This window comes from Petaurus breviceps, unplaced genomic scaffold (assembly GCF_028583685.1).
Source record: "Petaurus breviceps papuanus isolate PSGF00001 unplaced genomic scaffold, PetGlider_PUasm1.0 91041, whole genome shotgun sequence".
NCBI classification, from domain to species: Eukaryota; Metazoa; Chordata; class Mammalia; order Diprotodontia; family Petauridae; genus Petaurus; species Petaurus breviceps.
Window position 1 is genome coordinate 20,838,996 of NW_027187400.1, and position 16,818 is coordinate 20,855,813.

General features: G+C 34.9%; 1 protein-coding gene and 1 long non-coding RNA gene across 7 annotated transcripts in view; one reads left to right on the forward strand and one right to left on the reverse strand.

The window, feature by feature from the left end:
• Positions 1-16,818, reverse strand: part of PRDM2 (PR/SET domain 2) — a 216,475-nt gene that overhangs the window by 130,707 nt on the left and 68,950 nt on the right. For 4 of the 6 annotated variants that reach the window (XM_069079255.1, XM_069079250.1, XM_069079252.1 and 1 more), the window contains one exon: positions 11,427-11,579. The exons of 1 other annotated variant lie outside the window; for it this stretch is intronic. In XM_069079255.1, the coding sequence (XP_068935356.1) occupies positions 11,427-11,579 (153 nt within the window). Of the gene's footprint in view, positions 1-11,426; positions 11,580-16,818 lie in introns of those variants that run through there. One more of the 6 variants, XM_069079259.1, reaches the window with a different exon arrangement.
• Positions 1-16,818, forward strand: part of LOC138154456 (uncharacterized) — a 32,233-nt gene that overhangs the window by 6,633 nt on the left and 8,782 nt on the right. The window lies entirely within an intron of this gene.

The following is a 16,818-nucleotide window of genomic DNA, read 5'->3' on the forward strand; positions in this document are numbered from 1 at the left end:
AGGAAGGAAGGGAGGAAGGGAGGGAGGCAGGAAGGCAGGAAGGCAGGAAGGCAGGAAGGCAGGAAGGCAGGAAGGAAGGAAGGAAGGAAGGAAGGAAGAACAGTTTCAGTTTAATCACCAGTGGGCAGCTCCTTTTCTACTCACAGAAGCCGTTGCCTAGAAAGTTCTGGATTTATGCAGACTATTTCCCCAGGAAACATCTGTTGGTAGTTGGGAGTGGGGAAAGGTAGGAGAAAAATACAGGGTTCCCTTTGTTCCTCTTTGAGTTGCCACATTTTCCAGAAACACTGGATCCACAGCGTACAGAAGACCCTAAATTTGTCAAGGATGAAGCTGACATAATTTGTTGTTGCACCCCAAGCTGGACTCCCTATGGGTCCTTTGGAGGCAAGACAGGAGCCGTGTTACTTACTTATTAGTGTTCTCAAGAAACAGTTTCATTTTGGGGTTCTATTCTTCTATAAACTTCTGAAAACCTTAAAATGCATATATACAATGAGGTTACACTTTTGGTAATACAGAACATATATAATTTCTGTATTTTGGAGTGAGAGGTCTTGTTTCCCAAAATACCATCCTCACACTAAAACTTTATGTTAAAAATTTTAATAGTTGGTTTTTTTTTTTATCTGAAACCTCCTAATGTAAAGTTTCAAGATGCATAACTTAAAGATGCACAAAAGCCAATCTGATTAACTCAGGACATTGTCCAGTTTCTTCCTATGTACTGGGAGGCTATACTCTAGAATGAAGTGTAGATGAACTATCTGACCAGTAGAGGGAGGACAAACATACCAGTGAGATCACAGATACATCAGGATATAAAACAATGATACAAGTTAACACACCACTTGAAAGTGGACTGGAAAAAAAATATTTAATAATCTGAAAGCAATAGCATCAGTGTGTCTTCTATTCCAAAATCCAAGGAATTATCTGTATTTCCTTAGCACTTAAGCAAATAATTCCTATAACAAATCTGAAAAATAGGAAAGTAGAACCATTTCTGGTATTAGTTGAGAATAATAAAAAAGTAACAGCAAATATCTCAGAGAGCACAGACAATGCCAATGTTTTGGGGGTTTTTTGCTTTTGGGGGGAGGGGGAATTGGGGCTAAGTGACTTGCCCAAGGTCACATGGCTAGTATTTGTGTTAAGTGTCTGAGTCCGGATTTGAACTCAGGTCCTCCTGACTCCAGGGCCAGTGCTCTATTCACTGTGCCACCTAGCCGCCCTGATGCCAGGGTTTTAAAAAGGTAAAAGGACCACTAAAACAACTAAAGATGTCTCGGTGCTATTTATATTAGCAAATGTTTTCCTACAACAACAGTTTCACAAATAATACTTCTTCCATTTCTCACAACTCTTTCACACTCCTTATTCTGTCCTACTTAAACGAAAGACATTATTATTTGCTCTCTGACGTTCAGATTTGTATATAATATAGCCTCCTAATATTCTCCTGGGGGTTACTGGCATATAACACTTAAAATTTTATAAATACTTAGATAAAAAATTTCACAAACTTGATTTAAAAAAGTAGGCTAGTAAATTCTTTGCCTCTAATGAAATTTTAAATTAAATGCCTATACTATTACTAGAATGGCCTCTCAGTTCAAACAATTAATATATTACATTAAATAACAAATAACAAGAAGAAAAGTTCATCTAAGTCAGCCTGTTTTCTGTATCATCTAAATGAGAGATATCTAACACAGGGCCAGGAGACTACAGGTGGTCCACAATACTCCAGAGTGCAGCTAGAACCAGATTCAAATGTAATTTGGGAAATATTTAACAAAATAAATAAAAATCTAATAAAACATTAAAAATATCACATTTTAAAAGTCAATATATATGCAGCTTCATAGATCCTTATGTACAGATTAATGGCCCCCATTTCCATTTGACACCAAAGATCTAAACAGATATATGGGGAGTAGATGGGGGTTCATGAGAGAAAGAAGTGAGCATAAAGCCAATCTCTTTCTTCTTTCAAATTCTTTAACTCAGAAACTTGGCTTATACCATGAAAAATATATCTAAAAGAAAAATATGAGATAAAAAAGGCATGCTATGTATGTATTATATTGGGAGGGAAGGAGGGAAGAGGAGAGAGGGAGAGAATGTGACATTGCATTTAGCTAACAGAAGCTAGATATCTTACAAGATTCTGGAATCTTAAAATCTTTACAATGTACTACTGGTTAACTTGTAAAGTGGTTCAAACAGTTTGGATTTTAATTTGGAATTATGTAAGAAACATGAGTGAGCTCCTAATATCCTTTGACCCATAATCCCACTACAGGGTACATCTCCCAAGGAAGACAGAGAGAAACAAAAGTTTTACAGATATAATAATAAAGACAGAGAAAGATACATACAAATATAGGTGCATGTAAATATTTATATATTTATATACACATATATGACTTGCTATATAATTTTCCATTATGCCTTAGTTTTTTAAGCTATTGCTTATTTTAATAGCTATTGATACAGTATGATAGGAGCATACTACTCTTTTAAGTTCTTGGCTATAAACAAAAACTACTATGAATGGGGGTTGGAGGACAAGGAAAAGCATTAGGAGGGGAGATGTATAAATAATCAAAAGCTAGAAACACTATGTTTTAATGAACTGGGCAATGAAAAAAACAAACACACACTATGGCATAATGAACATAATGAAAAATTACATGGCAAAATTTAACAAATGAGAAATTCAGAAAAACATGGGAAGATTTTATATGAACTGATCCAGCCAGAAATCAGCATAACTTAGAGAACAATACATACAGTGAACACAACAATGCAAATGGAAAAATACCTAAAATGAAAATGAACTCTAACAGAAAAACCAATAAAGTCCTAGAGAAGAGATTTAAAAAAAACATATTTAGTCTCTACAAAACAAGAAGCGAGAAACTTCCAAGAGAGAATATTACATACTGAGACAGAGACAGTAACTACACTGGATGCCTTTGTTTGTTTTTCTGAAAAAGAGACAGATGTAGAAGGGACTGGAGGTGTAAAATGATCGATATAACAACAAAAGTTATTAATAAAACAATTTTTAAATAAAATTAAAAACCCTTAAAAACATAACAAAACAAATTTAAAACAGGCTAAAAATAGGTTAGGGGAGACCAAATAAATAAATAAATAAAATCAGGAACATTCAATACTGACAGAGCAGCAAGGAAATAAGCAGTCGTAATATTTGGCCCAGATTAGTGCCACCTTCTTTGCAGAATAATCTGACAAAACTGAGTAATAGTAAAAAATGGAATATACCCTCTGACACAATGATCTCATTATAGGGACTATAGTTTAAATGTAACATGAAAAAGAAATAAAGAGCATTTTTTGTCTATTTAAAAATAACTACTTTGTGAAGCAAAAAACTGGTAGCAACCAAAACAGTCAATAATTGAGAATGTCTGAAGAAAATGACCTGTTTGTTGATGATATTATGGTGATATTAAAAAGCTCCCCTGTGGGAGGTACTAAGATTGTGAAAGGCCAGCCCGTTAAGGCATAGCTTTGGCAGCTTCCACCTGGCTGAAAAGTCTACTTCCACGAATACTTCCTAAGAATTTTCTAAGTGCAAAGAGGCACAGCCACAAAATATTTATAGAAGCACTTTTCACAGGTGGCAAAAAAAAGGGGAAACAAGTGTTAGCAAATCAACTGTGAAATGATTAACAAGCATGTGACTTATGACTTTAATGGAATATGATTATGCAACAGAAAGCTACAAACATCAGGAATTCAAATACATGCAATGACTTCTATGAACTGACTCAGAATAAACTAAGCAGAACCAGAATATGTGTATACAAACACAAAATTAACCAAAACAACACTGAAAGGCAGTGGCACGTTGAAGAACTCTAATAATCAACCAGCCCAGAGAACTGATGATGAAACCCACTTCCTCCATCCTTTCAGTAGAGAGGTACAACACAATGGATGTGGAATGTGGCACAGTCAGAGAAGGTTACCCTTGGCTGATTTTCTGTAATGTTTTTTTTTGTTATAAAGGAACGTTTCCATGGGGCAATCAAAAAGGGACAAGAGGAATGAATTAAGACGGAAGGGGGATGGTTCAAGGAATAAAGGACTTGTTTAAAGGGAAATACTGGTGTGAAAACAAAAAGGGTTTTTATTTTAATTACAGATCTTTAAAATTTATGATCTTTGTACACTTGTGTTTACAGACTCTGTGAAGAGAGGTATTTCATTTTAGAAAAACAATTCCAGAAGGCAGAGATTATGTCTCTTTTGCTTTGTTCAGCTTTCTTTGGAAAATGTTCTATAGTCAATCATTTAATACTGAGGATGAAAAATGTAAATGGCAGTGACATATAAAATAAAAATTATCAATCTTCCAGAAGGATTGAAGAAAACATGAATATATGGCATGTTATTGTGCTGTTTGTTCTCTCCTTAAGATAAAAATGACAGAAATTTATTTGTTTCTCTTGGAAATGGTGGTTCTTTTAAGTGTTGTAAATATATTTATAACTTTAAAAATATTTTAAAGCAGTGCAATAATAAATATTTATCAGCAGACACATATTACATGGCTTATAACTTATTTATAACACACACATGTGGCAAGGATGGAACAGCATTAAGAGGTAGTGACATGTTTTAAGCATTTCATAGTAAGTATCTATGATCCTATGATCTTTTTCCAATGAAAAGGTTTCTTTGGTTTTCGTTGCTGTTTTTGGGTTGTTGTTTTTTTTTTGATGCATAAAATAAATGTGCTTTCTGGTTGGCAGGAAAGGTCAAAACTCATAAGAAACTCATAGGCGAGCAAAGAGTACGTGATTCCGGGTGGCAAGCTGCCCCGAGCAGCCTCTGACATTCCCTTAACAGCTCCCCGTCGTTACTCCTTAAGACCCGCTTTTTAATCACCTCTTCCAAAGGCACACTGAGTAGCACATGCTACTCTTGATGATCATTGAAACCCACCCTACCAAAGGGAAATGAATCCCTATGGAATCTGAACCATAGACCTTAAGCCTATCTTCATCCAACATTTTCAACTGATTTGACTTGGTAACTTTCATATTTATTAGCACAGCTATGACTTTGCAAGGTAAGTAAATGAGTGATATTCTCTTAATGACTAATATTGCTAAACCTAAGGCATTAGACAAAGAAATGTCTGTTTTTAAGATCCCAGAAGGTCAAAAAGGTTAGAGTATTTCCCCACACACTGAAAATTATTATGCTACTTGGATCTTTTTGTTATGCTTTTTGATACTGCTTTAAAATCATATTATAACTCCTGCTATCCAGGTAGGAAAAGGTTAGTTTCATCAGGAGGCCCCAATGACCTGAATTCTGATGGAGTCTTGTGCTTTTATCTTGATTTACATTACATGGTACTGCAGCAGTTCACAGGGACTTACCCAACATCTCTGAATATATTCCTTGTTCCTTAAGTCACAATAATATTCCATTACATTCAGATGCCATAATTTGTTCAGTCATAGCCCAACTGAAGGACATCTGCCTTATTTCAGGTTTTTGCTACTACAGAGTGTTGCTAAGATTACAATTATATACTAATCAATCAGAAGGCATTTAACTAAGGATGTGGTATATTCCTAGCACTAGGAATTCAGAGACAAAAAATGAAATAATGCTTGTTCTCAGGAAGATTATACTGTCAAGAGAGATACCACATATCCATATCCATGTAAGTTTATATAGGGACAGGACCTGTGATTTCATTGGTATGTGACTTAGGAAGCTCCCTTTCACAATGCACATAGATCATCACCTCTACATATATTCTTGGGCCCTAAGTGCCTTGGGGTGGCTAGATGGCACAGTAAATACAGCACCGGGCCCTGGAGTCAGGAGGACCTGAGTTCAAATCCAGCTTCAGACACTTAACACAGTAGCCATGTGACCTCGGGCAAGTCACTTAACCCCAAATGCCCTACTTTCCCCCCTCTAAAAAAAGCATTAAAAAAAAAAGGAGAGAGAGAATTTAAGTGCCTCGCCCAGGGTCACACAGTCAATGTGTGTTACAGACTGGAACCTGAACCCAGATGAGTCTTGCTGCTTTCAAAACCAGCTCCCTACCTATTATATCATGTTGTCTTCTCATTATATACAAAATACTCAGAATGTAACATGTATATTTAAAATAAAGAAAATAAATGCAAATTTATTATTATTATTATTTCCTTTTTTTTTTTTTTTAAAGCAATCAGGGTTAAGTAATTTGCTCAAGGTTACATGGCCACTTATTTCTGGGTGTGGTGCTAAGTATCTGAGCCCGGATTTGATCCCCAGGTCATCCCGACACTGGAGCCAGTGCACTTACTCTCTGTGCTACCTGGCCACCATTATTATTATTATTTTATTAACAAAGTATTTAGGGAGGACACTGGCACTTGTGGGAATCAAAAAAAAACTTTCACTAAAAGGAGTTGCTTAAGCTGAGTCTTAAAGAAAGTGAGAAGTTCTAGGAAGCAGAGCTGAAGAGGGAGTATTTCCTGGTGCAAAGTACAGAGGCATGGAGATAAGAGATGCCATGCCACAAAGAAGAAGTCCAGTTAGGATACTTTGGGAGGGGAGGGGGCAAGGAGAGAACAAGAGAAGGAAAAGCTATGTAAAATAAGATCAGAAAAAAAGAGTTCTGTCTATGAACAACTTTGGGGGAAAAAAGTTCGTAGTTTGTCATATCACACAACAGTGAGTCAATGGTTTTTATTGAGTAGGGAAGTGACACAGCCAGATCAATTTGAAAGTTTAATAAAAATTGGATTAGAATGGGAAGAGAGGGCAGGGAGACCAATTTGAGATTGTTCTGATAATCTAGGTCATGAGAGTGTGATCTAAAGGTGTAATTATTTGAGTCAGAGAGGAGGGGGGGGGGGTAAGATGAGAATGGTTATAGAAACAGCAACATTTGGTAACTGACTGAATATGTGAAATGAGGAATCAAGAATAATGCTGCGGTTACAAACCAGAGAAATTTAAAGAATGGTCAGTACCTTTGACAGAAATGAGGAAGGTCAGCTGAGGCATGAATTGGGGCAGAAAGATATTGAGTCATGCTACAGGGAACCTCTCCCTGTTACTGACCTATTTGGGTACATGTCTATTATTCTGCCTTGTGATCCAGTACAGTTAAGAATCTGAGATAGAAAATAACCTGTCTTCAAATTTGGCCTCAGACAGTTAACACTTACTAGCTGTGTAACCTTGGGCATGTCATTTAACCCCAATTGCCCTGCCTTCCCCCTCCAAAAAAGAAAAAGGCAAGAAAATAACTGTCCCACTACAAAGAGAATAATGCTTAATGTGAGACCTGTACAATTGTCCTGAACATATGTGACAATGAGCAAGTTACTTAGTCTCCCAGTCCTTCAGTTTCCTTATGTCTTTTGGGGGCTGAGGGTGGAGGTGTTGTCTACTAGATTGGTCTGTGAGTTCTCTATTATTCTTCTATTACAATGGCTTTTGGATTTAACACGGTATTAAGTGTCAATATTATAAAATGTTTATTAAGTTTCAGTAAAAAATTCTATATACTACTCTTTCTTTGATTAATGATAATTCTTATGTCTAATCAACAAAAAAATCAGTTGTATATTCACAAGTTATGTTATAGAGAAAAAGTAAAATTGAAATTAAGACCCAAGTTCCCATATCCCTTCTGACATATTCTAGCTCTTTGAGCTTGAGCAAGTCAATTACTAGCCCCTCAGTGCCCCCAGAAAACCCTCTATAACTAGATAAATTATAGGGCAGTTGCTTATTTGCATTGGTAAATAAAACTTTCTCGCCAAAACTTCCTCACACTCATGAAATCCTAGGTTCAGACCGATAATTTTTTTCTTTCCTCCTGAAAAATTCTTTATTTGAGGCAAAAAGAGTAAGAAAGTTAAAGGTAGCTTTGGAAACTGCATTGGATATGGGGCAGAAGGCCTGAGACCTAACCCCATCTCTGCTACTCTACTATGCTGGTGACCATAGGGACCTCAGTTTCTTCATTGGTGAGACAAAGTGATTGGATTTAGGTGGATTTAGGTAATTACAATGGTCCCTTCAAGCTGCAAATTCTATTATTCTACAGAAAAATTCAGAAAACCATTCTGTCATTTGTTTGCCACATGGATAAAAGAGGGCAGAGACAATGCAAGCCAACCAACATTAGAAGGCTATTTTAATACCCCAACAAGGAGCATCAAGGGCCTAAGCTAAGATAGTAGCCATTTGAATAGAAAGATGGTAAATGAATAAGATGTTATATAGGTAGGATCATCAAGATTTGGCAATATAGAAGTAAGACACTAAAAGTTAGTTATTTGAAAAGACCAATAAAATGTATAAATCTTTAGCCAATTCCAATAAGAGGAGAAAAACCAAATTAAAATATAAAATGAACAAGGGGAAATCATAACTGAGAAGAAATAAAAATTATCAAAATCAACTACGCAATTAGTTATATGCCAATAAAACAGCAAATTCAAAAGAAAGAATATTGTCTATAAAAGCATAAAATACACAAATTAACAAATCAAATAGAAAATAAAACTGAACTAGCTGTAAATGCACCACGAAGGGGGAAAAAAACCCCTGATCCAGATAGATTTACAGAAGAATTCTATCAAACTTTCATAGCTATACTATACATATATTTTTTTTAATTTTTAGTTCCAAATTCTCTCCCTCCCCATACCCATTGAGAAGGCAAGAAATACAAAACTCATTACAAACATGAAGTCGTGCAAAACAAAACATTATTCTCAAAAATTGAGAATGCAATCTACAAAACTCATGAAGCAAATATAGTCCTAATACCTAAAGCAAGAAGAGATAAAACAAAGAAAAATGTAGAATATGTTAATGAATATTGATTCAAAAGCTTTTTAAAAAATCTTATCTAAAAATGATTACAAAAATATATTCCCCCAAAAAATCACTCATTCTGATTAAGGCAGATTTATACAAGGGAATCAAGACTGGCTCAATATTACCAAAACAATTATAATAATAAAAGTAAAAACAATGAAAACTGCATGGCTTTCAGTAACTCATTTACAGTTTAAAAAACCCCTACAAAATATAGGTGGAAGAGGAATTCTTTTTTAATATGTGAAAAGGGATCTAAGACCAAAAGCAATGAAAAAAAATGCTAGAATCTTTCCCAAAGAATTAAGAATTGAGCTTATTTGATGAGGATATGAAGATTTACTTAGAAAAGTCCAAGGAGGGGCAGCCAGGTGGCTCAGCAAGTAAGAGCACTGGCTCCAGTGTCGGGATGACCTGGATCAAATCCAGGCTCAGATACTCAGCACCACACCCAGAAATAACTGGCAGTGTAACCTTGAGCAAGTTACCTAACCCTGATTGCTTTAAAAAAAAAAAAAGTCCAAGGAAATCAGCAAAGAAACTAATTAAGATACTCAACAGATTCAGCAAAATCCTCCAAGCTCAACAGAATTTCTAGATAATAGTAGCTAGGTGGCTCAGTGGATAGAGCATCAGACTTAGAATCAGAAGTCCTAACTAAGTTCAATCCTGCCTTGAGCACATTCTAACTGTGACCATGAGCAAGCCACACAACTCCTCTATGCCTCTCAGTGTTCTCCTCTGTAAAAATGGGGATAATAAAAAGAACCTACTGTCCAGGGGTTATAAGGATAAAAATGACATAATTTTTGTAAAGCACTAAAAAAATGGTAGCCATACAGCAATAACAAAATCCAAGAGAGCATAAAAACTTTGAGAGGCTCTATTCAAAATAACTATGAAGCATATAATATATTGGATTCAATTAACCATAGCACACTCAACACCTGTGCAAAATGATCCTCAAAGAAATAAAGAATAGTTCAATAACTGAAAGGATAATCAATGTTCATAGCTGGGCCATTCTAACAGAACAAAAAATTAAAACAATAATACCTAAATTAATTTACAGAATGAATGCTCTAACAACCAAAATACCAAGAGGATAGACTTTTCAAAGCTAAATATATTAATAACAAAATATGTTTGAAGGGAAAAAGAGTACACAGTATCAAAGTAAATGATGAAAAGCAAAAGAGGTGATTACAAAAGATAAAGGAGATAATTTTAATTATATGAAATTGAAAAGCTTTTGTATGAATAAATACAACTAAGGCACTAAGGAAAGTCATTGATTAGGGAAAAAGAACTATGTATAAATTATCTCTGATGGGGTCTAATAAGCAAGAGATAGACAACTGACAGAAATATGTGAGTAAAAAGAATTGCAAAACACCACATTAAAGAATACCCTAATTCACTAATAGGAGAAATATAAATCAAAACAACCCTGAGGTTTCATCTTACACCCAGAAAACTGCAAAGACGGAACAGTGAATATTGGGGGAGCTGTGAAAAAACAAGTACACTAATGAACTGCTTGTAGAGAAATGACCTGGTCTCCCAATTCTGGAAGTCAATTTTGAATTATGCAAAAAAGAAAAAAAGTGACTAAAATGTCTATATCATTTGACCCAGAATTTCCACTGCTCAAGCTCATACCCCTAAAGGAGGTCAGTCACAAAAAGAAAGAACTCATATGCACCAAAATAATTTATAAGTATTATAATACTTTTCCCAGTAGCAACAAACTGGAAGGAAGCAAAGTAGATAAACCAATGACTGAATAATGGTAAAACAAAATGTGATGCATGCATGTAAATGGAATATTACTGTGATATAAGAAATGATGACTATCATGAATATGGAGAAACATGAAAAGACCTATGTGAATTAAGACAAAGCTAGGTAGAGAGAATCAGAAAACATATATAATGGTTACAGAAATGGAAAAAACAAAACCAAAAACTGAATATAGTGAAATTACAATCACTGAGCTTGAACACAGGGAGGAGACAGGAAAAAGTAATTCTACCTCTTTGCAAAGATGAGGAACCATGGTTGTGGAATATTTCATGTAACATCAGACTTTGCAATATGCTCGTTGGTTTTGCGTAACTTTTTCTGGCCTTTTTATAAAATTATTATAAATGGTGGCCTACTGGGAGTAAGAGGGAGGAAGATAAGAGATATAAAAACAGAAAACAGCGAACTGTGATGTCATTTGTGGAGGGAGGGAGAGAAGGAAAGAGAAAAAGGAAGTTCTACCAACGCAGACACCAATACAGTTGCAGGCTGGCAATTTCCCTGCAATTTCATAGTCTTAGAAAATTGCCTATTGTACTTCAAGCTTAAGTGACTTGCCCACAGGAACACAGTCAGTACATGTCAGAGGTAAAACAAAGAGTATCCATCTTTTGCTTAATAAAAACAAAAGATAGCAATAAATATTTTATACACATATATGCATATGTATACACAGGATTTTCATTATTAATGGCACTGGGAAGAATGGAGACAAACTCAAATGATACCTTCAAAGTTTTATAGTAAATGGTCCTGTTGATTTCCAGCGGGAAAAGATTTTGTTCCTTTCCTGATCGGGCCCAGTTCACATATCGAAGCCAATTCCCCTTGTCTGGATCAGTGGCATCAACACACATCCATCCCAAGTTTGGATAATACACCTTAAAAAAAAAAGTTGTTATTGTTGGTGCTGTTGCTATTGTTATTACACATGTAGCATTTTACAACTTACAAGCATAATATGCTTTAAGGTACACAAAGCACTTCCCTCACAATTCTGTGAGGTAGGTAATACAAACAACCATCCAAACCAACATGAGCTGCTTCTGTCGTCTATCTAGGAAATGTGGGAACCAACATAGTTATTTCAAAATGTGCGTAAGTCCAGGTACAAAATAAACTTTATTATTTTGAGTTTTACTTGCCTCCAACAAAATGGGGAATATGATTCAGAACAGTAGGAACAAATGTACCTTATGTAGGAAATTACACACACACCACGTACACACAAAACAAGTTTATTACTATTTCTCAAAAGAATCTAGATTCCATGACTGATACAAATTATCTTTTAAGCATTAATGAACTCATGGTAGTTTTTTTAAATCATATTTTCTCAATTAACAGATGTTGAGAATACAAATACTATCATATGGAGGTTTCTGAAATAATATAATTTGAAGGAACAAAAAATATTGAATATCAAAGAAAATAATGGGAAAGTACAGGAAAAAGGAAGAGCAGTTCCAGACTGCAATAAAATAGTATAGAGCAACAGTCACCAAAATCATTTAATGTTAATTTTTTTAAAAACCTTAAGTACATCAATAGAATGGACCTGACAAAGGAGTCAGAAATAAGGGAACTCAATATCCCGGTGTTTGATAAACTTGAAAATATAAATTACTTAGGAAAGAATTCCGAATTTGATGAGAACTGCTAGAAAAACTGAAAAGCAGGCTAGCAGAAACCAGGCACACTCTACAGGTATTTAACAATAAATTCAAACTGATAAGCAACCTAAACTTTAAAGTTCATACCATTAAGAACCATAAGAGAAGCAGATCATATACTTTTCACAACTTTGCAAAAATGTACCTTCAATAAACAAAGAGATAGAAGCAATTTCAAAAGATGAAATAGGTAATTCTATAATATGCATGCAATCAAGTGGTAAAATGGGAAAGAATAGCAGCCATATTTAATACCAAGAGTCATTCTTCGATAGATAAGTGAGCAGAGGATATAAATAAATTTCTTCAAAAAGGAACTATGAACTACAAATGATCATATGAAAGAATGCTCCAAATCACTAATATTAAGAAAAATGCAAACCCAAACAATCCATAGGGTTCATTGCATATCCAGCAAATAGATAAAGATTACAACAGATGGAAAAAGTCAAATGTTGAGAGAAGCAGAAAAGACTGATGCATTGTTGCTAGATATGTACTAGTACAATCATTTTGGAAAGCAGTTTGGAATTTTGTAAAAGTGACTAATATGTCCAGAGATTCCATTTTTAGGTATATACCACATGGATGCCATTGAAAAGTCCCCATATAAACCAAAATTTTTAGAGCAGCATGGTATGTGGGTACAAAGAACTGACAAAGTAGATGCCAAGTGATTGGGTAATGATTAGACAAACTGTGCATAGGAATGTAATTGGAATGTCACTGTCCTATAGAAAATAATGATTTATTAATATGAACAAGGAGAAGCACAAAAAGACTTATGTAATCAGCTACAATAAAGTAAATAAACCAAAGACGAGCTATGAGAAGACAGACTCATTTTCTCTACAGAGCTGGGTATTTCCGTGGATGGGAAACCTTTTGAATAAAATCAGATTTTTTTTTCAAAGAATTGATCAGTTTTACCGATTTGTTTTTCCTCTCTTCTTCCCCTTTATCTATCTGGTAGGGGAAACAGAGAGGAATACGGGGGGAAATTTTGGCCATGTAAAAACACATCAATTAAAAATTTTAAAGGAGAGTTTCTTATACTCAAATGTTGGGGATCACTAGTCTCAGACACATTTTGTTAGTTACATTATCCTATAGGTAGATATTTCTATCTTCTCAACTAAATTGTAATATCTTTGAAAGCAAATTTCTTTGTAGAGTGCTCATACAAGTCCTTCTACAACCATTTATTAACTGCTTACTTTTGCCTGGCACTATTCTAGACACTGGCAATACAAAGAAATGGAAAACAACCCCTGCTCTCAACATGTAAATAGCTAGGTACATAAAAAGATACATGCAGAATAAATGGAAGAAACTCAATGGGGAAGGCACTAGAAGCTAGGGAATCAGCAAACAAATATCTACTCAATGATTCATTGATTAATTTAACAACTAAATATTAGAAATGCCCATTTGTCTCCCTGTTCTCAATTATAGGAGGCAATATAGACAATTTCAGAATATCCTCTCTTTCCCTTACTAGTTAAGAAAATCCAATCAAAAGCTAATGCATAGACTAAATATGCAGGGGTTTTCCCCCCTCATTTCTCAGTCTATTTTATTCTTAAATTCTGATGGTAAACATAGACAAATAAATGTGTCCTTGACTCATGATTTTCATTATCTAAGAAAAACTCAAATTCATATTATTGAGCGGGAGATTTTTCCTTTATTGCTAGTGTTACAGGCAGCACCCATGACCTACAATGACCTTTTGAAAAAAAAAAAAAAGGGAGAAAGAGAAGGAAGAGCCTTCTCTGTGGCCTGAAGAGATTATACTTTCAGTTTGTACAGCAAAAGCAGCAGCAGATACAAGTATATCAATATTCAATGAGGCAGAGATAATTCTAAAAAATCTGTGTGTAAATAGGGATTTTGTAAAGTAAATATTTTTAATGTCAGGTTACTTTTTGTAATTTTACAGGAATCCTTCTGTACAGTGATTAATACTTCTGCTGTTCTACTCCAAATGCACAATTTTTAAAGAAATATATAATTAGTGACAGGCTGTATTTTTAATGATGTTATGAGTTACCATGTCCTAATCTAAATATAAAAAATCCAATAAAGAAAAAAATAACACTTCTAAGTATCAAAATGTAATTTTAATTGTTTATATAAATGAATTTGATAAAAGCAAGGTACAGCCTTAATGATGCTGCAGAATTGGCCTAGTGTCCCTTTTTTCCACATCTCCAAATATGCTACCTGTATTAATTCTATTTCTCTAGGAAGTAGTTTTGGGTAAAAGGGAAGAAATACAAGTAAAATATCTTTAGGTAGAAACCGCAAGCTCTGAGATTGAATGTTTTTATTATGAGGCAGCATAGTATTATGGAAAGAGTATTGAACTAAGAGACAAGAGTGGCCCAGATTTGAATTCTACTTTTTTTTTTTTAAAGCAATCGGGGTTAAGTAACTTGCTCAAGGTTACACGGCCAGTTATTTCTGGGTGTGGTGCTGAGTGTCTGAGCCCAGATTTGATCCCCAGGTCATCCTGACACTGGAGCCGGTGCTCTTACTCGCTGAGCCACCTGGCCACCCCCTACTTTTCATATTTACAAGCACTGGGACCATGGATAAGTCCCTTAACTTTTCTCAATTGTTTCTGTGGGAGACAGCAATGGAGTCAGGGATGCATGCTGCTCATTATCACTGTATACCCTGGGGAAATCATTTCATCTTCTCCAATCTGGATTCCTCAACTACAGAATGAGATTAGATAATGTCACCCCTTATATCTTTCTTTTCCCCTCAGCTTTAAAAGTGAAATCTTTTCTATCCCACATTCTCTCACATGAAGCTCCCCAATCCCACCCTTATTTCATAAGATCAGTCACCAATAATCAACAAGCATTTATGCCCATGACAAGCACAATTCAAGATGATAAGACTCACTACAGTTATTAGAGTGGCCCAGTATTTACCTTCAAGAATCTTACAACCTACAGCAAGACAGAACATGTATAGAGTTAAATTTAAGATATAATCAAAATGAATAGAAATTACTGGGGAGGAGAGAGAGCAGGGAAAATGGAAGAACTACTAGAGCAATCTGGAAAAGTTCCCTTGAAAGGTAGTGACAATAAAGCTGGACCTTGAAGGGAACTAGAAGTTCCAAAAGGCCAAGGTGCACAGGAAAAGTATTCCAGGAGATGAAATGCCATGCATGGGGAACAGCAAGTTGACCTGTTGGTCAGAGCAGACTGTGTGAGAGCAAATAAAATAATCAACATGGAAGGGCAGGAGAGCCAGATTATAAAGAGTTACAAAAGTTAGACATATGATTTGCTGCTCCAGAATGTTTTTTTTTTTTGCTAAAATCTTTAAAATTTGGGTCATAGATTCATTTGGAATTTATTGCAGAATACAGCATAGAATGCTGATCTAAACCTAATTTCTGCCAAACTTTCCCATCTTTCTCAAAAGTGCTTATCAAATAGGTCCTCTGTGTTTTCAAGTCTAATAAACAGTGACTTATTGAGGGATAGGAAGTAGATACTTCCTACTTAACAGTAGGAAATGTATTTTGTTTTTAAAACCAAACAGGGTTGCTTGTGTTTATCCTAGCAAAAATAAGAAGCCAGTGACACTTCTTAAACAGGGAAGCAATACAGTCAAATTTGTGCTTTTGAGAAAATCAACTTAGCAGCTAGGTAGAGAACAGACTGAAGAGGAGAGAGAGGAAATAAGGAGACCAATTAAGAAGCTACTACAAAAGTTTCCCTCCTAAACTACCTTCAATTTAACTATTTTGTACATAATTGTATTTAGTCACTTAATATTTATGTCTCCCTCATTAGAATGCAAGTTCTCTGTAGGTATATAAGGATTGTTTCATTCTTCATACACATATCTATAGTGCCTACAGGGCACATAGTGAGCACTTAAATACTTATTAAAATATGTACATTTGGGAGTTATCTACATACAGATGATGGGGTGAATCCCTCACAGAATTAGAATATAGAATAAAAGTTCAGGCAACTAGGTTATGGAATAGATAAAACACTGGACTTAGCCTTAGGAAGATATGAATCCAAATCTTACCTCAGATATTTAGTACTTAACTCAGAACAAGTCACTTAACTTCTCTGTGGCTCAGTTTCTTCATCAGTAATACCAAAGGTTTGGACTTTATATCCTCTAAGGTCTCTTTCAGTTTTAAGTCTGTGATCCAGAGTTTCCCATTTGGGAGTTCAAAACAATAGTCTAAGTGGTTTGAGCTAAAAAATTCCATAATGATCCCTTAAGCAGTAAATGACTCCCTAATTATTTTAAAGTATATTTTTCCTGTGACATATATATATACACACACACACACACACACACACACACACATATATGTTTAAATATCATAGCAGCTAAATGTAACCATTATGATCATCTGCAAAATAATTTTGATATTCGTGAAATGATTACATTAAAC